Source organism: Anomaloglossus baeobatrachus, chromosome 1 (assembly GCF_048569485.1).
Source record: "Anomaloglossus baeobatrachus isolate aAnoBae1 chromosome 1, aAnoBae1.hap1, whole genome shotgun sequence".
NCBI classification, from domain to species: domain Eukaryota; kingdom Metazoa; phylum Chordata; class Amphibia; order Anura; family Aromobatidae; genus Anomaloglossus; species Anomaloglossus baeobatrachus.
In genome coordinates this window covers 746,607,895-746,634,703 of record NC_134353.1, presented here as the reverse complement: position 1 = coordinate 746,634,703, position 26,809 = coordinate 746,607,895, and the positions used below count along the sequence as shown (strand labels likewise).

The window sequence follows — 26,809 nt, the reverse complement described above, 5'->3', positions numbered from 1 at the left end:
AGGTCGTGTCTCCTCCGTCCCCCTGCTCATTAATATTACAGTCTGTCCCGGTCATTACTGGAGTATATGGAGAACTGTGACGAAAGTGCGGGCGGGAAGAGCAGGCTGCTCCAGCACTACAGGCCGGGCACAGAGAAGGGAGGCGGAGGATTGGGAGGCCGCGGTGCATTGTGGGCTGCCCCAGAGCGAGCTGAAGCTGCTCACACACACAATATGTGTTGGCTCGCCAAAAAGGAGCAGGCAGGGTGCCCTCCACAGCATGCCATGTAACCGGGGAGGGGGCCTGTGAAGCGGCTTGGCCTTTCCTGCGGGGAAGGAGACGACCCTGTGTGCAGGGGAGCAGGGCTTTGGGGGGGGGTGGGAAAGGCGGGCAGGCATGTCTTTCAAGGAGGCCAAGCCTGGGGACAGGAGCAGGAATACCGAAGACCATGGCAGAAAGCAGAGCACAAGTGAGCCTGGAGCCTTGTTCTCTCCGCAGCCCGGGGATGGCTGCGCCTCCACTCATGTCTTCTTGTTTATGGCTTACAGGCTGGATGAACGGCATGGAGGCGGGCAACCAAGCCGGCACCTCTGGCGAGAAGAAGAGCCACCACTGGAAGAGTTACAAGCTGATCATCGACCCTGTCCTGAGGAAGGGGCAGCACAAGCTCTACCGCTACGATGGGCTGTGCTTCAGCATGCCTGTACGTGCTCTGCCCCTGTGCCCACCTGTCAGCCCTGTGTGCCGCCGGACCAGCTTCATAAACTTCTTGGCTTTTGTGTTTGCAGAATCCAGGGGTCCCCCCAGTGGATTGTGTGAGAGATCCCCGGATCGGAAGAATATGGACCAAAAACAAGGAGGTCGACTTACCTGTGCCCAAGCTGAAGGTATTTACTGAGCAGGGCATTGGCATGATGGTGATTGGTGCTCTGCAGGGACTGCTCCTGCCATCACACACAGCTGAGAAGTCATGGTGACCCTGCCAGAGGGGCGCATCATCCTACATAGTGTAGTGATGGGCACACATCATACTGTATATTGTGTACCCCCAGCCAGCAGGGCACAGGCACACATCATACTATATATTCTATATACCCAGCCAGCAGGGCACGGGCACACATCATACTATATATTCTATATACCCAGCCAGCAGGGCACGGGCACACATCATGCTATATATTCTATATACCCAGCCAGCAGGGCACGGGCACACATCTTACTATATATTCTATATACCCAGCAGGGCATGGGCACACATCATACTATATATTCTATATACCCAGCCAGCAGGGCATGGGCACACATCATACTATATATTCTATATACCCAGCCAGCAGGGCATGGGCACACATCATACTATATATTCTATATACCCAGCCAGCAGGGCATGGGCACACATCATACTATATATTCTATATACCCAGCCAGCAGGGCATGGGCACACATCATACTATATATTCTATATACCCAGCCAGCAGGGCATGGGCACACATCATACTATATATTCTATATACCCAGCCAGCAGGGCATGGGCACACATCATACTATATATTCTATATACCCAGCCAGCAGGGCATGGGCACACATCATACTATATATTCTATATACCCAGCCAGCAGGGCACGGGCACACATCATACTGTATATTCTATATACCCAGCCAGCAGGGCATGGGCACACATCATACTATATACCTTGCTAGCAGGGCACAGGCACACATCATACTACATAGTGTGTAGTCAGTAGGGCACAGGCACACATAATACTGTATACTCTATATACCCAGCCAGAATGGCATGGGTGCACATCATGCTTTATACACAGCCAGCAGGGTACTGATGCTCATCATAGTATATATTCTGTATTCCCAGGATGCAGGACACTGGTGCTCATCATACTACATATTCTATATGCTCAGCCTGCAGGGCACTGGTGCTCTCCATTTTATATTCTATATATCCAGCCTGCAGGGTACTGGTGCTGATCATATTATATATTGTATATACTCAGCCTGCAGGGCACTCGCACATATACTATATTTTCTATATACCCAGCCTGCAGGGCACTGGTGCTCATCATACTGTATATTCTAGATATCCAGGATGCAGGGCACTTTTGCTCTCCATATTATATTCTATATACCCAGCCAGCAGTGCACTGACACAAATACTATATATTCTATACGCTCAGAATGCAGGGCACTGGTGCTGTCTTTGTTATATTCTATATACCCAGCTTGCAGGGCACTGCTGCTCTCCATGTTATATTCTATATACCCAGCTTGCAGGGCACTGCTGCTCTCCATGTTATATTCTATATACCCAGCTTTCAGGGCACTGCTGCTCTCCATGTTATATTCTGTACACCCAGCTTGCAGGGCACTGATGCTCTCCGTGTTATTTTCTATATACCCAGCTTGCAGGGCACTGATGCTGTCTGTTATATTCTATATACCCAGCTTGCAGGGCACTGATGCTGTCTGTTATATTCTATATACCCAGCTTGCAGGGCACTGATGCTGTCTGTTATATTCTATATACCCAGCTTGCAGGGCACTGGTGCTCTCTGTGTTATACTCTATATACCCAGCTTGCAGGGCACTGGTGCTCTCTGTGTTATACTCTATATACCCAGCTTGCAGGGCACTGGTGCTCTCTGTGTTATACTCTATATACCCAGCTTGCAGGGCACTGGTGCTCTCTGTGTTATACTCTATATACCCAGCTTGCAGGGCACTGCTGGTCTCCATGTTATATTCTATATACCCAGCTTGCAGGGCACTGATGCTGTCCATGTTATATTCTATATACCCAGCCTGCAGGGCACTGGTGCTCTCCATGTTATATTCTATATACCCAGCTTGCAGGGCACTGCTGCTCTCCATGTTATTTTCTATATACCCAGCTTGCAGGGCACTGCTGCTCTCCATGTTATATTCTATATACCCAGCTTGCAGGGCACTGATGCTCTCCATGTTATATTCTATATACCCAGCTTGCAGGGCACTGCTGCTCTCCATGTTATATTCTATATACCCAGCTTGCAGGGCACTGCTGCTCTCCATGTTATATGCTATATACCCAGCTTGCAGGGCACTGCTGCTCTCCATGTTATATGCTATATACCCAGCTTGCAGGGCACTGCTGCTCTCCATGTTATATTCTATATACCCAGCTTGCAGGGCACTGCTGCTCTCCATGTTATATTCTATATACCCAGCTTGCAGGGCACTGCTGCTCTCCATGTTATATGCTATATACCCAGCTTGCAGGGCACTGCTGCTCTCCATGTTCTATGCTATATACCCAGCTTGCAGGGCACTGCTGCTCTCCATGTTATATGCTATATACCCAGCTTGCAGGGCACTGCTGCTCTCCATGTTATATTCTATATACCCAGCTTGCAGGGCACTGCTGCTCTCCATGTTATATGCTATATACCCAGCTTGCAGGGCACTGCTGCTCTCCATGTTATATGCTATATACCCAGCTTGCAGGGCACTGCTGCTCTCCATGTTATATTCTATATACCCAGCTTGCAGGGCACTGCTGCTCTCCATGTTATATTCTATATACCCAGCTTGCAGGGCACTGCTGCTCTCCATGTTATATGCTATATACCCAGCTTGCAGGGCACTGCTGCTCTCCATGTTATATGCTATATACCCAGCTTGCAGGGCACTGATGCTCTCCATGTTATATTCTATATACCCAGCTTGCAGGGCACTGATGCTGTCCATGTTATATTCTATATACCCAGCTTGCAGGGCACTGCTGCTCTCCATGTTATATGTTATATACCCAGCTTGCAGGGCACTGCTGCTCTCCATGTTATATGTTATATACCCAGCTTGCAGGGCACTGCTGCTCTCCATGTTATATGCTATATACCCAGCTTGCAGGGCACTGCTGCTCTCCATGTTATATGCTATATACCCAGCTTGCAGGGCACTGCTGCTCTCCATGTTATATGCTATATACCCAGCTTGCAGGGCACTGATGCTCTCCATGTTATATGCTATATACCCAGCTTGCAGGGCACTGCTGCTCTCCATGTTATATGCTATATACCCAGCTTGCAGGGCACTGCTGCTCTCCATATTATGAATCCCCCTGCAGCTGATTTATTTCTTATCTTCAGATCGATGAGTTTTATGTCGGCCCCGTGCCCCCTAAACAAGTGACTTTTGCAAAGCTGAATGACAATATACGGGAGAACTTTCTCAACGACATGTGCAAGAAGTATGGGGAGGTGGAGGAGGTGGAGATCTTGTACAACCCTAAGAACAAGAAGCACCTGGGCATTGCCAAAGTTATATTTGCCACCGTGAAAGGCGCTCGGGATGCGGTGAAACATCTGCACAACACCACGGTTATGGGCAACATCATCCACGTGGAGCTGGACACGAAAGGTGAGTGATCCCGGCGCTGCATCCTCTGACTGTGTGTCCCCTGCGCGTCACGTGGGCAGTGTTGTCAGTTGCTAGGAGACTACAGCCGGCTCTCAGCGCTGCTCAACTTGTAGAAGTTTGTGTTCCTCGCGGTGCTCCGGCGCTCACTCCTGCCGGAGCCTGCACAGAGACGGGGACAAATACCGGCGACTGCAAGATACCGGCGGGGTGTGGAGACAGAGCTGGGTGTCTGATCCTGCTAGTGTGGGCAGGAGGGTGACTACAAGATACCGGCTGGCATCAGCTGAAATGTACAATCACCAGCACCTGACAGCCAATATACTGACAGATAATAGATAGACTGGGATGTACAATACTCTGCATAGTATGGCCATAATATCAGCACCTGACATATAATAGACTGGGATGTACAATACTCTGCATAGTATGGCCATAATATCAGCACCTGACAGATAACATACTGGGATGTATAATACTCTGCATAGTATGGCCATAATATCAGCACCTGGCAGATAATATACCGGCATGTACAATACTCTGCATGGTATGGCCATAATATCAGCACCTGACATATAATATACTGGGATGTATTATACTCAGAATAGTATGGCCATAATATCAGCACCTGACATATAATATACTGGGATGTATAATACTCTGCATAGTATGGCCATAATATCAGCACCTGACAGATAATATACCGGGATGTACAATACTCTGCATAGTATGGCCATAATATCAGCACCTGACATATAATAGACTGGGATGTACAATACTCAGCATAGTATGGCCATAATATCAGCACCTGACAGATAATATACTGGGATGTGCAATACTCTGCATAGTATGGCCATAATATCAGCACCTGACATATAATAGACTGGGATGTACAATACTCAGCATAGTATGGCCATAATATCAGCACCTGACAGATAATATACTGGGATGTGCAATACTCTGCATAGTATGGCCATAATATCAGCACCTGACATATAATAGACTGGGATGTATAATACTCTGTATAGTATGGCCATAATATCAGCACCTGGCAGATAATATACTGGGATGTATAATACTCTGTATAGTATGGCCATAATATCAGCACCTGACAGATAATATACGGGGATGTATAATACTCAGCATAGTATGGCCATAATATCAGCACCTGACAGATAATATACTGGGATGTATAATACTCAGCATAGTATGGCCATAATATCAGCACCTGACAGATAATATACTGGGATGTATAATACTCTGCATAGTATGGCCATAATATCAGCACCTGACAGATAATATACTGGGATGTATAATACTCTGCATAGTATGACCATAATATCAGCACTTGACAGATAATATACTGGGATGTACAATACTCTGCATAGTATGGCCATAATATCAGCACCTGACATATAATAGACTGGGATGTACAATACTCAGCATAGTATGGCCATAATATCAGCACTTGACAGATAATATACTGGGATGTACAATTCTCAGCATAGTATGGCCATAATATCAGCACCTGACAGATAATAGACTGGGATGAATAATGCTCGGCATAGTTTGGCCATAGTGATAACACCAGACATCTGTTGCACAGTAATGAGCTTATCGAGCCTATAGTAGTAATGTTTGACATGTACCATATTGTGCGGCATGCTAATGAGCATAATATGGCTATAGTAATGTCTGACTGCTCATAATGCGTGTTAAAGCAGAATGACAGGGTCACCTATCATACAGCATGCTGCTCAGTGTTATGGTAGTACATGCTAATATTTGACTCGTAGTTGTGCGTTTTGGCCTTTGGGGAGGGTGAATTGTTTGTTCATCCATGACAGTACATAGAGATCAGATCTTGAAGCCCCAACTTTCAGTGTGTAGTGTATTGTTGCTTTATGTTTTCCACAACTTAGTTACTATTTAGTTTTTTATGTATTTTATTTCATTTATACTGAAAAGATGCCTAGTTGTATTAAGACGAGTGTTATTGGCTGCTTCTGCACCAGTTTGCATGGAGTGATGCAGTTGTTTGACCTTATGTATTGCGATTGTCATACTGGAGTGTAAAGTTTACAGAATGGGTTGTCAGTTGTCACACAAATGCTACTGTGTTTTTATGGTTTTTCTGTTTTTATTATTTTTTTTTGTGGAAATGAAAATCTACAATATAGATTCATATACTTCTGTGGAACCATGTTATATCCTCATCCTCATTAGACACGTATACAAGGGTGCAAATCCCCTGTCTGAATGAGGTCTAATTCTGTAACCAAGGTAGAGCAGGAGGGGTGTGTACAGAGCTCGATGCTGAAGTTTTACGCCTTTTCTGGGGAATATTGTATAATCTTATTTTTGATAATCCCTGAGAATAGGTTTGAGGTCCAATTATTGTGAGTAAATTGCATTGTTTTTAAAGCCCTTATCATCCCCGTATTCTGCACTGATTGTCATCAGTGATCACTTCTAACATAAAATGTATATGTTTCTCACGGCTAGGGTTTAGTCTTTGAAATAGTACAGCATATTATCTACATTGATTTTAGTTACCTTGCTGTATCCTTTATAAACTTTGCCAGTCCCATATACAGTCTTGTGGTAGATATATGCTTACATACAAACGCTTTCTTATGATGACTTATTAAAAGTTTATGTCTTAGTGTTGCTCATGATGGTTTCGCTTTTCTTTTGTACTCTGTGTATTTCTTCTTGGTCACATTTTGATTGGCAGACATTACTAGATGAGTGCAGAGTGTAGCTATTATTTACTTGCACATGTGCTGGGACCTGCTGTGCCCGGTCTGGTGATAGTGCAAACCTCATCTGTGGCTGAATAAAACATAACATGGAAATCTTTAAGACCGACTTCTAGCTAGGGTTTGAAATAAGAAAATATATTTCAATTTCTTGAAATATTTCTTTCAAATAGTTTTATTTTATCCAATAGAAAGTTGTGTAGTCATGATGTCACAGGGAGAAAGGCTCTAAATCAGGGGTCTCAAACTCGGCTGGGTGTATGGGCCGCACAGAGGAAAAAAAATAATTTGAGGGGCCGCATTCTTTGCAGGACAAAGTGACATTTTTATTGGTATCATATATAATATATTTTATTGTTTTTTACACACCTTGGGATCACTGATTTTGAACATTTTCACTTGTTCATTATAGCAAACGTGCACATTCTTTGTTTAAATATAAACCTTTTTTTTTACATTTTATTCCTTTCTTGTAACTAATAGTCTTACAATTAGCACTATATAGAAATTTTGACCAACATCTTTTAGTAATGTTCCCCATATTGTTGTAACGTGCCCGTCCTTGTCCCCTTGTAGTATTGTACCCCATCCTAGTCCCCATCCCACAGTAATGTGCTCATCCTTGTCCCCATCCTAAAGTAATGTTCCCCATCCTTGTCCCCATTTTGTAGAAATGTGTTCATCCTTGTCCCCATCCTATAGTAGTAATCCCCATCCTTGTCCCCTTGTAGCAATGTCCCCATCCAATAGTACTGTCCCCATTCTATAGTAATGTGCCCATCCTTTAGTAATGTACCAACCTTGTCCCCACGCTATAGTAATGTCCCCAGCCTTATCCCTATTCTATAGTAATGTTTCCGATCCTTGTCTCCTTGTAGTAATGTCCCTATCCTACAGTAATGTGCCCACCTTGTCCCCATCCTGTAGTACTGTGCCCACCTTGTCCCCATCCTATAGTAATGTGCCCATCCTACTCCCTATCCTATAGTAATGTCCCCATACTATATTAATAATGTCCCCATCCAATAGTATTGTGCCCATCCTTGTAATGTCCCCAGCCTTCTCCCCATCTCATAGTAATGTGCGCACTTTGTCCCCATCCTGTAGTAATGGGGTCAGCAGCTCCCCTCACCTTCCACAGACGCCGGAGTGAAGCTGAGGGGAGTGGTCTGCGGCCCCAGATCCACAGTAATTGGAGAGATTGGTCACAAGGCCGGTCTCTCCAATCAGAGCTGGGGGCGGGTGAAACCAGGCGAGGTCATGCAGCTCCAGCCAATGATCAGGGCTACAGCTGCACTGATCTTGGCTGGATTTCAATGTTTCAGTGATTTTTTAATGGCTGAAACATTAGTGGCTGTGATTGGCTGACGAACGCCGCTCAGCCAATCACAGCCTCTGTAGGTCCGGGGAGGAGACACCACCCCACCTGAGGTCCCCTCCTCCCCGAATCTAAGGTATTTGCAGCGATCGTAGCCACCGGGGCTACAATTTCGCCATGACGTACTGGGTATGTCATGGGCCCTTAAGTACCAGGGAGCCATAACGTACCCAGTACGTCATAGGAGTCGCCCAACACACACACACACACACACACACACACACACACACACACACACACACCATTCTTCTCACCTGTCCCGCGCTCCCTCCGCTGCCTCACCTCTGCTTCGTGCGGCCCCCAGGCCCGTGCCCCTGTTCACTATCGCGGCAGGTGCAGTGTCACTGTCAGTGATTTATGTGAGATGATTGTATTGCCGGCGCGAGAGCGCAGCGCCACCAACACATTCTTCTGACAAAGTGCAGACAGTGGCGGCCCCTGCACCTGCCGCGATAGTGACCTGGGGGCCGCACAAACTACCCTGAGGGGCCGCGTGTTTGAGACCCCTGCTCTAAATGAAGTGTCTTCTACTAGACTGTCATATAATCGACTCCTGAGTGCATAATAACCTGTGATTGAGCAACTAGCGGAATATATTTATGCATACTTTATTATTTCTGTAGTATCTCGGTATATTTTTTATCTGCTTGGTTCTTTCTAAACGGACATCTAACGTTTGAACACAGGCAAACAAAAAGAAAATTGTGCCAAATACTGAAGGGGGGGGTTGTTCTGATTTCTCAACACATTGGCTCATTGTCCCCTGATTGGCTTCCAGACAGTATAGAACACTTTAGATGACCTGATGTTTCATATATGGTGTAGCACGTTTGGCTTATTTAGATCCCAGTAGTCGTTTAATCCAAAGCTGCAGCTTTTTTATTTCCAGACGTAGAACAGCTAATAGCAGCTGGACTGTGTGTTTGAGTTGGAGCTATTTGCACACTTTTACACAAGTTATTTGGCACGACTATATGAAGACAACAATGAGCTGACATCATTGCTTTGTACACGCAGGCGTCTTTACTGATTTAGAATTGCCCTGTTTTTTGTTGTGTGTGTTTTTTTTTTTTTTATATATATATATATATATATATATATATATATATATATATATATATATATATATATATATATATATATATATATATATATTAAACAGATCGTATTGGCTGACATTTATGGTAAAGTTACACATACACATGAAATATTATTCAGCAGATCCAATTTATTTTAGTATTATCTCCTGTTAAGTTATCCATACACATTAGATACCCTGTCTGAACTTGCCTGCTTCCGTAAGATTGGCAACAACTTCTCTGCTCTTCACCAACAGATGATTTCCATAGAGAGAAGGATCTGGTTTGCTGAATTTCAACGGCCATTTTTCAGCACCAAAAAAAGCCGCTGCCGGAGGATTTTGGCAGCAGCTCTCTGCGAAAGCACAGGAACACCCTGCCAAATCAAGGGAGATGGCTGAACAGCCCATTTTTGTTAGGGGCATAAACTTGCAGATATAGTAACTTAATGCTACATGCGCACGCTGCAGTTTTTGTTGCTTTTTTTGGTGCAGTTTTGATGTTAGACAGTTCTCACTTTTGACTTCCCAGCAAAGTCTATGAGAAGTCAGATTTGCTATGCACACATTGTAGTGCTTTTGTCTGCAGTTTTTGTCACAAATTTCTGACAAAACTGCAGTATGTTCTATCTTCTTGCGTTTTTGGCTTGCTTCCACTGAAAAAAAAAATGTACCAAAAAGGCAGCATCCTTACAAGTGTTTTTTTTTTCTTTTCTTTTAATTTCTGGGTGCAGTTTTGGTGCATCTCTTAAAGATGCACTTTTGTTGTGACAACAAAACTGCAGCATGTGCATGTAGCCTTACACACCAATACTTGCCTTCAACAGGTCCAGCTCTGCCACTGCTTCGGTCTTGCATTTGACAGTCTGCAGTGGTGACACCATGACTATGGCGCTTCTAACCGCAGAAAACAATCACTGTGTCTAAGCAGTGAGCTGTAGCATCAAATAACTAGTGCTGCAGATCTAAAATCCAGACTTTGTCTATTTTTGCTGTGGATATCACCACACATTTCTATAGGAAAAGGGAAATGAATTGCCAATGGATTTGAGCAGCTTCAGAAAAGAGTACTTAGTTGGGAGAGTCAGGCTTATGACATTCCAGTTATACCTTTAGTCAAAGTTTTCATTTCAGATTTCACAAAACCTGACTTAGAGTCATGTGAGGCATCTGATCTTGGTCCTATTCATGAGTTAAATATCCCATGTTGCCTATTTTTCTTTTTCTTAATTCCTTATATTGCAATAGCTTAGAAAAAAACCCATTAGACTCTGTCATACTTATGTGATAAGAAGATATGCGTTATATCATTTGCAGTTTGTCAGACCTAGCAATCAACAATAATCTGTAGGGAATCCCAGGAGCAAGTGTTTAGTGTCCATGTGTAGCACCAGCATCCCTGAAGGGACACACCGACGTACTCACCTTCCTGGCTGGGTCACGTCCTCCCCTGGCCGTCCGTGTGTACCCCTGCTTCCTTCTCCCCCCGGGGCCTGTGCATGCAACCCAGGTCTTCAGGAAGTATACTTAGGGCACGTGCGCATAGGCTCTCCTCTTAAAGGCTTGGCACACTATTTCCAGGAAATGCCTCTCAGCCTATGGCTGAGAGGCACTATGTATTTGAGGCACCCTCTCATTAGGGGAGGTGCCTGCACAACACCTTGTGTTAGTCAGTGTCCTGTCTGTCTACCTGTCTGTCCCTGTCATTTCCACCATATCTGTCCGTACCCACCTGCCTGTCTGCTCCAGCCATTTTGCCTGCAGCTGTGTGTATACCTGAATCCGTCACTTGCCCTGGCGGTCAGCTGCCACAGTCCCGGTCACCGCCCTGGGAGTGGTCACTGGCGTCCACCTCCTGGTGGGCGTTTAGTTAAGCTCCTCCCACTAAAGGGTAAGCCCGAGGTCCCCCTGTAGCCTTGTGTGTCCACTAATCCCGCTTGCTGCCCCTACATTAGCCACGAGCGTTACACCATGCCATGTCACCTTGGGTAAAATAAGCATACAGCTCTAACTATAAGGCTGTCCATGTAATGCTCAAGTGCTGGGTTCTCAAGAGCAAGAAATGGTTTGTAGTAATTCTTTACTATGGTTAATAGATGAGGGTCCTAAATAGAAACGGAATAAACTCCCCTTTTCCTCTCATTGCCATATTGAGCTATTTGCCTAGTAAACTAGACAACAAACCCTAAGGAGAGTTTATTGGCATAGGTTCTGCTTAGCCATGTTTATAGAGAACCTGTCACCCGCACTTTACTAAGTACAGACAGGGCCATATTGGCGCTGTTATACTAATTACAATGATATCCGAGGTGAAGAAATTTGCTTTGTGTATTTTCTTTAATCTGTGTTGGAGAATTCCTTCTATTCATGTCTTCGTGTATCAGGGCGGGACTGGTGGAAGGGTCTTCACCTCTGTCCCGGCCTCTCCGGTGCCTCTGGGTGTCTTTTCTTCTGCTTTATTTAACTTTCGCACTAGCGTTGTCCTAGCTGCGGCTGGCACTTGCACAGATTGGTCTCATGGTGGCCTTTAGGAAAATGGATCCAGGGGCATAGAGCAATTTGCGAAGCCACTAACACCATTGTCCTAAAGCCCACCATGAGACCAATCTGCAAGTGCTGCCTGCAGTAAGAATGGCGCCAGCGTGAAATGTAAGTACACCCAGAGGCAGTCGGGGGCCAGAACAGAGCTGATGACCCCACCACCAGTCCTGCCTGATGCACGAAGATATGAATAGAAGAAAACTTCAAATGTAGATGAAAGAACATGGACAAAACGGATTTCTTCACCTCCGGTATCCTTTTAATCAGTCTGACAGCGCCAAAATGGCCCTGTCTGTACTTTACTTAGTAAAATGCGTCTAACAGGTTCTCTTTAAGTTTTATGTATTCTGTCTGCAGCCAGACAACTAATGGAAGCAATTAAAAAGGATACTCCATAACACCATACAACAAAAAATGTGGGTGTAGGTTGGTAGCCATATACCCCACATGACACAACTCAGGAACAATAGTTGAAGGAGAAACAAAACGAGTTTTTAAGGTGCAAAAAATCAAATACATTTATTGGAAAACAAGTGATGAGAATCCATAAAATCGTCAATAATTAAAAGATATTACAAATTCACTGGACGGCAGATGACATGGTATAGGGTTAATGATGATCCTTGCAGAGTGCCACCATTGCATATTAGTACAATTTTTATAGACCTAGTGTACACTTACATAGGTTGCAGCACACAATCTAGGATACAGCATAAAAACCCCATGCTAGGGCTGATTACAGAACAATAGCTTTTTTACATTGTTAATAAAAATGCATGAACCAGTCCGTAATTCCCATGCACACATCACCAACCAGGAAATAATACCTCAGGAGCACCCTACGTACGTTTCAATTTATTGGGGTCACCATTCTTCATCAGGGGGATAGAGATCTAAGAATTATTGATGATATTATGGATTCTCATCACTTGTTTTCCAATAAATGTATTTGATTTTTTGCACCTTTAAAAACTCGTTTTGTTTCTCCTTCAATTAATGGAAGCAGTACTTGGCCTCATTTGTACAGTAGATATGGTGAATTTAAAAAACATTATTGGTAGTTGTGGTTCCTGGGATCTGCTCTCAGCGACATCTCACAGGTTGTAATTGTATAATAGATGGCTTGTACACTTTGTAATATGTGGATACGTGAAGTTTTATAATAAATAGTCTGATTTGATGTTTTCAGATTTCCGTATCTCAGTAATAATTCTGTGTTTCTCTCATCAGTAGAGAGACTGTGCCTTCTGGAGTTATATATGGGGGGGTCCTGTGTTTGTGCTGTCACTAATACACTTCTTCTCCGCAGGGGAGACACGTATGCGGTTCTATGAACTGCTAGTGAATGGTCTCTATACACCTCAGACTCTTCCGGTTGGATCTGACTTGGATGCTTCACCGAACGTGAATGAAACGCCACAGGTAAGCAGCATATTGAGGTCCCGTTATTGTGCAGCCTAGCTCTTCCAGCACTGTGACATCTGCATTTTCCTCCTTTTGCAAATGTTCATTACTGTAGGTTTCTACCACGGTGTTGTTTCCTATTTCTTAAACAAAATATAATCTTGCACAGTAAGGACCATATTATTGTTTTATAGCAATGTACAGCATAGCAGATGATCACTGCAGGTCTGTCTTTAACTTGGTCTGCAGGAAACCCTGCCAGGAAAAGGTAACGTTACATACCTACCATTTGCATGAATGGCCAAGTATATAACGCATTATATATTAATATAATATTCATTTGCCTTACTTCATCCTTGCGGTGTATACAGAACTACTGTCTTGAATGTTTACAGTGCCTTGAAAAAGTTAAATCACCCCCCAACCCCCGGATTTTTCGTGTTTTGCCTTACAACTTGGTATTTCACTGCTTTTTTTGAGAGTTTGAATCAGTTCATGTAAAGAACATGCCTACCACTGTGAACATTTGTTTTTCTTTTTATTGTGAAGCAGACTATAGGACAAGTTAACTGGAAACTTCAGTCTGCATAACTATTCACCCCCCTAAAGTCACTGCTGCATTTGCCGAAAAAGGAGGTTGTACAAAAGCACTAAGTCCCTTTGGATAAGTCTCTTGGAGCTTTCTACATCTTGCCATTGGGATTTTTTTTCCATTCTTCGAGGCAAAACTGCTCCAGCTCTTTCAAGTTACATGGTTTCCTTTGGTGAACAGCAATCTTCAAGTCTGTCCACAGATTGCATTAAAGGGAACCTGTCACCAGTTTTTTCACTATGAAACCAAAAGTGTCACCTTCTGCAGCTCCTGGGCTGCATTCTATGAAGGTGCACCTTGTGCCCTGACTCCCCTTGCAGACCCTGAATATAACTTTATAAAACCTGACAGGTATGCTAATGACCTGTGGGGCTCAGATGGGCATTCTCATTTTCATCTTCTGTCCCTCCTTGTGGCCTTCTTCGCCATCCTCCTTTCATGATTGATGTGCTGACACCGCCTTCATCATGCACGCTGCTCGGCCAAATCTTGCGTCTGTGCAGCCATTCCCCCGGCTCGCGCAGGCACAGATCGCCCTTGCGCAAGCCGGAGCGGTGTTTGCGCATCCGCGAGATTATGGTCGGGTATGAGGATGACACAGGGGACGTCATGCACATTGCCGACCATAATCTCGCGCATGCGCAAACACAGCACCGGCGAGGGCGAACTGCGCCTGCACGAGCCGCGGGAATGGCTGGACAGACACAAGATTTGGCAGCAGCGTGCATGATGACGGAGTCGTGATCACGTCAATCATGAAAGGAGGATGGCAAAGAAGGCCACAAGGAGGGACAGGAGACGAAAATGAGCATGCCCATCTGAGCCCTACAGGTCATTAGCATACCTAACTGTCAGGTTTTATAAAGTTATATTCCGGGTCCGCAAGGGGAGTCAGGGCACAAGGTGCACCTTCATAGAATGCAGCCCAGGAGCTGCAGAAGGGTGACACTTTTGGTTTCATAGTGAAAAAAACTGGTGACCGGTTCACTTTAAGGTCTTTGACTAGGCCATTCATAGTATATTTACACGTTTCCACTTAAACCACTCGAGTGATGCTCGAAGACTTTGGGCCATTGTCTTGTTGGAAGGTGAACCTCTGTCTCAGTCTCAAATCACTGACAGACTGAAACAAGTTTTGCTCAAGAATGTGTATATATCTCCCCATTCATCTTCCCCTCAACTTGGACCATTTTTCATGTCCCTGCTGCTGAAAAACATCCCCACATCATGATGCTACCACCACCATGGTTCACTTTGGGGATGGTGTTCTTTGAGTGATAAGCTGTGTTGGTTTGGTGCCAGACATAGCTATGACTTTGATGGACAAAATGTTCAATTTTGGTCTCATTTGTCCACAGCACCTTCTTCCATACATTTCGGGAGTCTTCCACATATCTTTTGGCAAACTCAAAACGAGCCTTCCTATTTTTGGCTGTAATTAAAGGCTTTTTTCTGGCCACTCTTCCATAAAGGCCAGGTCTATGGAGTGTACGGCTTATTGTGGCCGTATGTTCAGATACTCCAGTCTCTGCTGACAGTTTTAGTGGGTGGCCCTCTCTTGGCAGGTTTGTTGTGGTACAATGTTGTTTCCATTTGATGATAATGGATTTGATGGTGCTTCCAGGGGATCATCAGATATTCTTTTTAGAACCCAACCCTGATTTGAAGTTCTCAACAACTTTGTCTCTGTCTTGTTTGGAGACCTCCTTGGTCTTCATGATGTTGTTTGGTTAGTGGTGCCTCTTGCATAATGATGTTGCAGCCTCTATGGCCTTTCAGATTAATGTGTATATACTAACAGACCAAGGACATTTAGATTACACACAGGTGGACTTCCTTTCACTAAGCATGTGACGTATGACTGTAATTTCTTGTACAAAATGTTTTTTAGGGGCTTCAAAGCAAAAGGGGTGAATACATATGCACATGGCAATTTTCTTTATCGTTCCTATGGGAGACCCAGACCATGGGTGTTTAGCTTCTGCCTCCGGAGGACACACAAAGTACTACACTCAAAAGTGTAGCTCCTCCCTCTGAGCTTATACACCCCCTGACGAGCAGACTTATCCAGTTTATCGCTTTGTGTTCAGGAGGCATACATCCACACATGCATTCTCATCTGATTTTTGATTTTTGGAAAGAGTTTGAAGAAAAGCGGGTCCAAGTCTGGACTCCCGGCATGTCCCTTCTCACCCCACTGTGTCGGCGGTGTTGTTAAGGTTGATTCCAAGGCTGGAGCCTTACATGCCGCGCTCCTTCACCATCCCTCCTGGGCTCTGGCTTGAAGTGGGAGCCAGCACGGTCTCCATGCTTGGCAGGAGACCGGTCTCCATCCGCAGCCCTTCAGGACCCTGCTGGACCGGAGCACTCATCCCCAGGGACTTGGAACCCTGCGTCTCAGCAAGCTAAGTACCTGAGACGTTTATATATTGGGGGTCCCTGTACTTTATTGTTGTGGGAGAGTGTGCTGATTGTGTTTTATGACATTTCCGGCGGGTTCTCTGGCTGTCGCCTGAGAACCGCGCCGATGGTGCCTGCGCGTCGGCCGCGCCGCTCAAATTTAGGCCCCGGCTTCGCCGGAGGCCTAGTTTCGCTTTCCCTGCCCTCGCATGTCACTCATGCAGAGGGACAGGCTCGGCTCCGCCCGGCGGCCGTTCTGCACAGGGGAGGGACACTCCCCACTGCAGTGTGTGTCCCCTCCCCTGTAGGTCTCTATGGCCCTCCAGATCCCGCTCCTCAAGCAAGTCCCGCCCCCTCTCTTAGCTCCGGCGGCCATTTTCTCAGCGTTCTCTCTGCATTGCAGCGCTGGTCTGCAGCATCTCTGCTGAGTTGCTGTGCTTGGGGGTCCGGGCTTCGGGATCTGGAGGGCACACAACACCGCTCCAGCGGTCTGGTAAGCCACAACCGATCTCCGGTTGTGGACCTCTGATTATACTCTCTGGGGTTCATTCTCTGGCAGAGCCCCAACTCCAGCAGCATGTCTCACACGAGGAGCAAGGCTCCAAAGCTTTATTCAGTATGCACTGCATGTAAGCTCCTGCTGCCTGAACCGAGCATCTTCCCACATTGTGATGCCTGCTCTAACCTGGCGGTGCCTCAGCCTGGAGTCTCACCCCCAGTGGTCTCTCAGGCTGCTCCTGCTCCTGTGGCTGAACCCCCGGCTTGGGTAGAATCCTTTTCTAGGTCTATCTCCCAGTCTTTTGCTGACTCCATGGGACTTCTGTCCAGGACTTTGCTGAACATGCATCAGCCCCTTTCACAGGGTGCCTCTGCTGCTAGGGGTCTCTCAGGACCGGAGCTCACAGAGGATTCATCATCTGGTCCCAGACCCCGTCCTTCTAAGAGACGCAGGGTTCCCTCTCCTTCCTTATCCCGCGGCTCTGATTCAGGAGCTGACTCGCAGGACGAGGAGGATGGCTTTACGGGGGGCTCGGAGGTTAACTCCATGTACCCCATTGATCTGTCCGAAAGTGACTCAGATGTTAGTGATTTGATTGCGTCCATTAATTCTGTACTGGATCTCAATCCGCCAGTATCAGAGGAGCAACCCTCTCTGGCAGAAAAGCACCAGTTTACCTCGCCTAAGAGAGTAAAGAGTGTGTTCTTTAACCACTCCAGTTTTCAGGCCGCTGTGACCAAGCCCAGGGCCTGTCCTGACAAACGCTTCCCAAAGCGTGGTTCTGATGACCGCTTTCCCTTTCCACCTGAGGTGGTCAAGGAGTGGGCTCATTCCCCAAAGGTAGACCCCCCGGTGTCTAGACTCTCAGCCCGGACCGTTGTATCGGTGGCTGATGGCACCTCCCTTAAGGATTCCACTGACCGCCAGATTGACCTTCTGGCCAAATCCGTATATGAAGCGGCGGGGGCCTTGTTCTCCCCGACTTTTGCAGCAGTGTGGGCTCTCAAAGCCTTCTCTGCTTCTCTAGAGGGGATGCATTCCCTCGCCAGGGAATCTATGCCCGAAATGGTTACCTTAACTTCCCAAGCTTCAGCTTTTTCATCCTATGCCATGTCTGCCATGCTGGAGGCTTCTCACCGCACTGCGGTGGCTTCGGCTAGTTCCCTCGCTATCCGCAGGATCTTGTGGCTTCGAGAGTGGAAGGCAGATGCTTCTTCTAAGTACCTTGCTGGACTCCCTTTTGCTGGGTCCCGGCTGTTCGGTGAACAACTGGATGAAATTATTAAGGAAGCTACTGGCGGGAAGAGTACTTCCATGCCACAAACCAAAACCAGAAAACCTGTCCAGGGCAGGAATCAGTCGAGGTTTCGTTCCTTTCGTTCCTCCAACTGGTCGTCCTCTAAGCCCTCGGCCTCGTCCACTAACTCAGCCAAGGACCAGAAATCCAACTGGCGCCCAAAAGCGCGTCCACAAAAGACCGCAGGAGGTGCTGCCACCAAGGCAGCCTCCTCGTGACTATCTGTCCGCGCCAGCAACGTCCTTAGTCGGTGGCAGGCTCTCCCACTTTGGCGACGCGTGGTTTCAACACGTGTCCGATCAGTGGGTGAGGGATATCATCTCCCACGGCTACAGGATAGAATTCTCTTCCAGTCCGCCAAACAGATTTTTTCTCTCAACTCCCCCCTGCTCTAAGGCCGCCGCCTTCTCACAGGCCGTGGCAGCCTTACAGGCCAATGGAGTAATTGTACCGGTTCCCGTCCGAGAACGGTTCAGAGGTTTCTACTCAAATCTCTTCCTAGTCCCCAAAAAGGACGGTTCCTTCCGGCCCATCCTGGATCTCAAGCTTCTCAACAAGCATGTTCAGATGCGGCATTTTCGCATGGAGTCTCTGCGATCAGTCATTGCCTCAATGACCCAAGGGGATTTCCTGGCATCTATCGACATCAGAGATGCCTATCTGCATGTGCCAATTGCAGTTTCACACCAGCGTTGGCTACGTTTTGCAATCGGAGAGGAACATTTCCAATTCGTGGCTCTCCCCTTCGGGTTGGCCACAGCTCCTCGGGTATTCACCAAGGTCATGGCAGCAGTGATTGCGGTCCTGCACCTACAGGGGTTGGCAGTGATCCCTTTCCTGGACGACCTTCTAGTCAAGGCTTCATCCAGCGTGGACTGTCAGCGGAGTGTCTCGCTCACTCCCGCCACTCTAGCCCAATTCGCGTGGCTTGTCAATCTTCCCAAATCCACTCTGACTCCGACCCAGTCTCACGTACCTAGGGATGCAGTTCGAGACCTTGACGGCACTTGTGAAGTTGCCCTTAGTCAAACAGCAGTCCCTCCAACTGGCGGTGCGCTCTCTGCTGAGGCCCCGCCGTTATTCCCTCAGGCGCCTGATGCAGGTGCTGGGTCAAATGGTGGCGTCAATGGAGGCTGTTCCCTTTGCCCAGTTCCATCTGCGTCCCCTGCAGCTGGACATTCACCGCTTTTGGGACAAGCTGCCTTCCTCCTTGCACAGGTTAGTGGCTCTGTCTCCACAGACCAGGAGCTCTCTTCAGTGGTGGCTATGGCCCCTCTCTCTGTCCCAGGGGCGCTCCTTTCTGGCCCCGTCCTGGGTGATCCTCACCACGGATGCCAGTCTATCCGGCTGGGGAGCGGTATGTCTCCACCACCGAGCGCAGGGCACTTGGACTCCGTCCGAGTCAGCCCTTTCGATCAATGTGCTGGAAACAAGAGCCGTGCTTCTGGCTCTCCTAGCTTTTCACCATCTGCTGGCGGGCAGGCACATCCGAGTCCAGTCAGACAACGCGACAGCGGTTGCCTACATCAATCACCAAGGCGGGACACGCAGCCGCCTGGCAATGTTGGAGGTACAACGCATCCTTCAATGGGCGGAGGACTCCAAGTCCACCATATCCGCAGTCCACATCCCAGGCGTGGAAAACTGGGAGGCAGATTATGTCAGCCGTCAAACCGTGGACAGTGGCGAGTGGTCCCTGCACCCGGCAGTGTTTCAGTCAATATGCCGCAAATGGGGCACTCCGGACGTGGACCTAATGGCATCCCGTCACAACAACAAAGTTCCCGTTTACGTGGCTCGCTCCCACGATCCTCAGGCATTCGCCGCGGTCGCTCTGGTTCAAGACTGGTCCCAGTTTCGTCTGTCCTACGTGTTTTCCCCCTCTAGCTCTCTTGCCCAGAGTCCTGCGCAAGATCAGAATGGAGGGCCGTCGAGTCATCCTCATTGCTCCGGACTGGCCCAGGCGAGCTTGGTACCCAGACCTGCTCCATCTGTCCGTAGAGGTGCCGTGGCATCTTCCGGACCGTCCAGACCTTCTCTCACAAGGTCCGTTTTTCCGCCTGAATTCTGCGGCTCTCAAATTGACGGCGTGGCTCTTGAGTCCTGGATTTTGACGGCTTCTGGTATCCCTCCTGAAGTCATCTCCACTATGACTCAGGCCCGTATGTCTTTCTCCACCAAGATCTATCACAGGACTTGGAAAATGTTCCTGTCCTGGTGTCGCTCTTCCGGCCATCCTCCTTGGCCATTCTCCTTGCCGACCCTTCTGTCCTTTCTACAGTCCGGTCTGCAGCTGGGACTGTCCCTCAACTCTCTCAAGGGTCAAGTCTCAGCTCTGTCAGTGCTGTTCCAGCGGCGTCTCGCCAGGTTGGCTCAGGTCCGCACCTTCATGCAGGGCGCGTCTCACATCATTCCACCTTACCGGCGGCCCTTGGATCCCTGGGACCTCAATTTGGTTCTCACGGTTTTGCAGAAACCCCCCTTTGAGCCTCTTAGGGAGGTTTCTTTGTTTCGTCTTTCACAGAAAGTGGTCTTTCTAGTGGCCATAACTTCCCTCAGGAGAGTCTCCGATTTGGTTACGCTCTCTTCGGAGTCACCTTTTTTGGTTTTTCATCAAGACAAGGTGGTTCGCCGTCCGACTCCGGACTTTCTTCCTAAGGTGGTCTCTCCTTTCCACCTTAACCAGGACATTACCCTACCTTCCTTTTGTCCGGCTCCTGTTCATCGCTTTGAAAAAGCGCTGCATACTCTGGATCTGGTGCGTGCTCTCCGGATCTATCTGTCTCGCACCGCTGCTCTGAGGCGGTGCATTTCTCTTTTTGTGCTAACCACAGGTCGGCGCATGGGCCTCTCTGCTTCTAAGCCGACCTTAGCCCGTTGGATTAGGTCGACCATCCCGGACGCCTACCAGTGTTCTCAGGTGCCTCCCCCGCCGGGGATCAATGCACACTCGACCAGAGCTGTCGGTGCCACTTGGGCTTTCAGGCACCAGGCTACGGCTCAACAAGTCTGTCAGGCTGCCACTTGGACTAGCCTGCATACCTTTTCAAAGCACTACCAAGTGCAAGCTCATGCTGCGGCAGATGCGAGCTTGGGCAGACGCATCCTTCAGGCGGCTGTCGCCCATTTGTGAAGTTAGGTTCTGCCTACTTCTTAGTTTTTCTGTTTATTCCCCACCCATGGACTGCTTTGAGACGTCCCATGGTCTGGGTCTCCCATAGGAACGATAAAGAAAAAGAGAATTTTGTTTTCTTACCGTAAATATTTTCTTATAGTTCCGTATTGGGAGACCCAGCACCCTCCCTGTTGCCTGTTGGCAATTTCTTGTTCCGCGTGTTTTTTCATCGGCTGTTGTTGTTGACAGTCTCCGGTTGTTCCGGTTCTTGCTCTGTTTTTACTTGTGGGTGGCTATTCTCCTTCAGCTTTTGCACTAAACTGGCTAAGTCTGCTCGTCAGGGGGTGTATAAGCTCAGAGGGAGGAGCTACACTTTTAAGTGTAGTACTTTGTGTGTCCTCCGGAGGCAGAAGCTATACACCCATGGTCTGGGTCTCCCAATACGGAACTATAAGAAAAAGAATTTACGGTAAGTAAACAAAATTCTCTTTTTTTGTTATCCCATAAATTAAATTTTTGCCTGTATTTGTCTCACTTCACTTCCCCAACTTAGACTATTTAGTGCTGATGCATCACACACAAATCTGATACAAAAATATTTAAACACTGGTGGTAATGTAACAAACTAACTAAAAAGCCAAGGGGGAGGAATATTTTCACAGGGCACTGTATTTTTACCATTGCAAGTTCTCACCCATTCATTGGATAGGTGATAACGTTCTCGTCGGTGGGGGTCTAAATAGTGGCTCTAAAAAGCCCCATCAGAATAGAGCAGTGTCCGCTCCATTGGAGCCTGGGATAATGAAGCACAGCTCTCGCAGTGGCCTGCAGAATGTTACATGCCGTGAATATGTAGTTTTCTAATTGTTTTCATGGTAACAATGCGGTAACTTTAAAAAATAAAAATGATAAACTAACCATTAGATTCCTTGGTTAGTATTTTGTTGAATTTCAGAGCCTTGTCTTGGGAATAATGGGGGTCTCAATTGTGAGACCCTTCCTATCAAAAAGTCATCACCTTTTCTATGGATAGCCAATAACTTTCATTCTTGCAAATAGCGTTTAAAGTAACATCGTTCCTGAACAGAACAGGTTTTTCCACTATTTGTAGCTGTTCTTTAACATCATTTTATTCTCATGAGTGTTGAACTGTGAGAACTTAGGGCTACTTTTGCTTTTTGTATAATAGTTCTGTTGCGTAGCCCATTTATTCTTCAGTAAGGCCCTGTGCGCACTTACCGGATTTTGCCGCGGATTTTCTGCGGATTTGCTGCATGTTTCGCTGCAGAAAATGTTCATAACATCTGTGCAGTGAATCACCAGCAAAACCTATGGGGAAAAAAAAATCCTGTGCGGATTTTGACAGCTGCATGTCAATTCTTTTCCGCACATCGCTGCGGGATTTCACTCCATTGACTCCAATGTAATCGTGAAATCCCGCAGGGAATAACGCAGGCAGCAAATTCTGTGCGGTTCACTGCGTTTTGCTGCGTTATTCCCTGCGGTATTTCGCGGTTTACCTCCGGTAATGTACATCGTTTGCCTGCGGTTTTGCAGGGAAGTGATGTCATTACAGGAAGAGGAGGCAGAGCAGAGAGTAAACACACACACAGACATAGAACACACAGACATAGGACACAGACACATAGAACACACATAGAAAGGAAACGGAAATATAGAAAAAAAAACACGTGGGCTCCGCTGTATATTTACCGTCCAGCCGAGGTAAGCACACAGCGGCGGCCCGGTATTCTCAGGCTGGGGAGGGAGAGGGGCAGGGTTAACGTCCCCCGCCTCACTCTCCCTCCCGCAGCCGAGAATATCAGCCGCAGCTGCCCCGGCACTGTCGCATACATTATGCGGCAGTACCGGGGTGTCCCCCGGCTCTTCCTGCAGCCGTGTAGCAGTGGCTGTCAGGGTAATACAAGGGGTTAATGGTGGTGGATCACCGCCATTAACTCCAGGCTTGATCATGGCAGCGTCTATGTGACAGCTGACATGATCAACCCGTAAGTAAAGTGAATAAACACACAGAAAAATCCTTTATTTTAAATAAAACACAAACAATCCTCGTTCGCCCTTTTATTAACCCCTCCCGAAACAAAGCTCCGGCGTAATCCACAGCTCTGGCGTCCTGCGAGGCTTACATCCAGCCGTGACTGACAGACACTGCTGAATGCAGCCTCGCAGCGAGACAGCAGAGGTAACCACAGGGCATTTCCCACGGCCGGTAATGTGAACTCACTGCCGAACGTGAGAAATGCAGAGTGTGCTCACAGGGAATCTATCTATCTATCCCTCTGTCTGTCTGTCTGTCTGTCTATTCTTCTATCTATTCTTCTGTCTATTTCTCTATATCAGAATTAAATGACTTTTTTTTTTTTCTTTTCAATGTGCTTTATTGCATTGAATGCAGTAAAGCACATACCAACCCGCACGCGGCAAAACCGCGAACAATACCGCGGTAAAACCGCAGCAAACCACATGCGGTTTTCGGGTGCGGTTTGCCGCGGGTTTTTACCGCGGGTGCGGTAATTTTCGAATACCTGCGGAATTTTCTTGAGAAAATTCCATTTTCCAGTGCGCACAGGGCCTTAAGCTAACATGACTGATTTTTCTCTGGTACAATGTAGAATTCATGTTCATCCAGGTCCTGTGATAGCAAAGTATTACTGTCTTTCATTTACTGCCATTTTTGACCATTGGTAAACGGTACTGTCCATTGAGGAAACACTTTAGACATATAATGTTCAAAAAGAGCAACTTTTGAGTTCTCTTTTAAAGAAAGTTATCCTAAATGTAGGGCGATCTTTAGGACCATAACCCCAGATCATCTAAGGAAGTTCACCAGAATTGTGGAATAAATAGTTTTAAATAGTGTAAAATTTTGGTGCAAGTTAGTTGGGCAAAAATTACATTCTAACATGCTGTATATGAGAGCCCAGGCCGCTGTGTAGAACATAAAAAACACTTTATAATACTCACCATATTAGGTCGCTCCGGTGCAGATTGGTCAAATTGGTGTCTCCGTTCTCCGGGTGTGGCCCCCTTCTTTTTCGGCCATCTTTGTTCTCCTTCTGAAGCCTGGGTGCATTACACGTCCTACACACTTGCCGGCACTGAGGTCCTGCGCAGGCACACTTTGATCTGCCCTCAGCAGCAAAGTATTGTAGTGCGCTTGCGCGGGACCGGCGAGTGTTGTGTATGACATAGGATACGTCATGCACACATCCTTCAGAAGGAGGACGAAGATGCCGCTCTCACTCAACTCCCCTGCAGCCACCGGTTTAGGTGAGTATTATAACCTGCTTTTTACGTCCTACACAGCGGCCTGGGCTCTTAGATACAGCATGAATGCTATATATGAGCCCAGTGGTGCTGGCCGCAGCTTATAGGACCCAAATCTGCTGACAGGTTCCCTTTTAAGCATTGGTGTTTCTTTAAAATAAGTTGTTTGTTTCCCCCAATGGATGGTTTTCCTAGAAATCCATTTTTCCAAGCTTTCTTCTTCTGAATTATCTATGCCGACGTCTCTTATAAGTTTCAATAATTTTTCGCTGCACTGTTTTGATATTACAGCTGTTACTGTTCCTGTCACAGATTATAATACGAGACATTGCGGAGGCAAAACTTGCCTAATATTACAGTTTATGTAAATGTTTAACTGTTGTGTGTCAAGTATCTGTACATCTACATCTGACCTGATACTAAAAGGGGAACTTTTATATGGGACATATGAAAGTGCAAAAGAGTCCAAGGCCCCACCAGTATGATCAACTGCTGCTTCATTGTAGACCGTATTTGCAACAGACATCACTGTTTCGGCATACATGCATTTCTTATTCAGCTTGAGGAAGGCCTGGGTGACGAAACAACACTGCTTTTGTTCCATGGCCGTTTTTCTTATATACGTCTTAGTAAGGTCATGATTCATCTTACTTGTAGTACCTTGGACTGCGTTTCGCTTCTGTCAATCTTCCACCTACTTATTATGCCACAATTTTAGCTTTGCTTAACCAAAATAAGGTTAATTTGGGAAAATGTACTTATATTTGTCTCTGAATATTTTTATCTGGTTCCTCTAATAATGCTTTCGGATTTTCCTTTGCTTTTCGTAGGTTAATGAAACCGTAAAGCGCACTAAAGAATCTAGTGGTAGTGCATCAGTTACCCCAAACAGCAGCACCCCATTTTCACATGACACAGCCTATTCAAGTTGTCGACAAGATACACCAAACTCTTACAGCCAGTACACCCCCTCATCGCAAGGAACCCCTCACACCCCTCGTCTTGGAACACCCTATTCCCAGGACTCTAACTACTCAAGTCGACAGACAACACCATCATTTCACTATGGGCAGGACTATAAATCAAGAAGGCATGAATCAAAGTTTACGGACTCTTATAACCGAAGGCCGGGCCACCACTATGTTCACAGTTCTCGCAGTTACACTGGCTCTGATCACAGCTTTAATGCAACTCGATCTCAGTCAGAGACTTCACAGTTTTCCCACACATCACCCCTTAGCCAGTCTGGTTTGTCATCAGCCTTTACTCCTTACCAGGCGTCTTCAGGTTATTCATTACCTGATGAAAATCCATTCCCACAGACCTCAAGAGAAGTAGATTTTCGGAGAACAACAACGGCACCGCCACCACCACCACCACCGTCAGAGCCGTTCTCTGATGGTGTATGTAGTTCTGTAACTATTGACTTTGTCCCAGTTAAAGAGAAACCAGAGGCACCCCCTCTTCCTCCTGAGCCTGAGTGTGCCATTGAGCAGAAGTTGACCTCTGGTGCTCGAACACCAGATGGAGGGGATACTCCTGGGACACCCACTTTGGAGGACGAAATGCAGCACGATAGTTTGGACTCAAGAATTGAAATGCTTCTAAAAGAGCAAAGAACCAAATTACCGTTCCTACCTGAACCCAGCTCGGACAATGAGTTGAGGATGGAAGGAAGCCCTATATCATCTTCTTCATCCCAGCTTTCCCCAATCCCCCCTTACAGCTCAAACTCTCTGTACCAGGATGTTACCCCTTCCTCGCGACCGTCTAGCACTGGGTTAGAAGATATCAGCCCCACTCCTTTGCCCGACTCTGACGATGATGATGAGCTAATTCTCGGCACAGCATCTCTCTGCCAGAACTCAAGGTCAGGAACTCCCATTGATCAGATGAGCCAGCCGTGCAGGAAAGTGGAAAGCTCGGATGGCAAGGAACTGGTGGCTGGTGATGAAACTCCTGTATCTGAGAAAATGGAGGAGGTATGTCTTTTTAGAATTCGAACCGTGATGTTGCAAATAATAATCTTCATTTATAGAGGATCTGTTTTTGTTTTGTTTGTTTTTTT

General features: G+C 46.7%; 1 protein-coding gene across 1 annotated transcript in view; it reads left to right on the top strand.

Moving 5' to 3' along the window:
* The first annotated feature begins 215 nt into the window (after positions 1–215).
* The window catches only part of SETD1B (SET domain containing 1B, histone lysine methyltransferase), a 132,344-nt gene continuing 105,750 nt past the window's right edge, over positions 216–26,809 (top strand). Inside the window, exons 1-6 of the mRNA XM_075323366.1 lie at positions 216–449; positions 529–683; positions 769–867; positions 4,120–4,390; positions 13,456–13,568; positions 25,572–26,723. Of these exons, the coding sequence (XP_075179481.1) occupies positions 377–449; positions 529–683; positions 769–867; positions 4,120–4,390; positions 13,456–13,568; positions 25,572–26,723 (1,863 nt within the window). The 5' untranslated portion in view covers positions 216–376. The remainder of the gene's footprint in view (positions 450–528; positions 684–768; positions 868–4,119; positions 4,391–13,455; positions 13,569–25,571; positions 26,724–26,809) is intronic.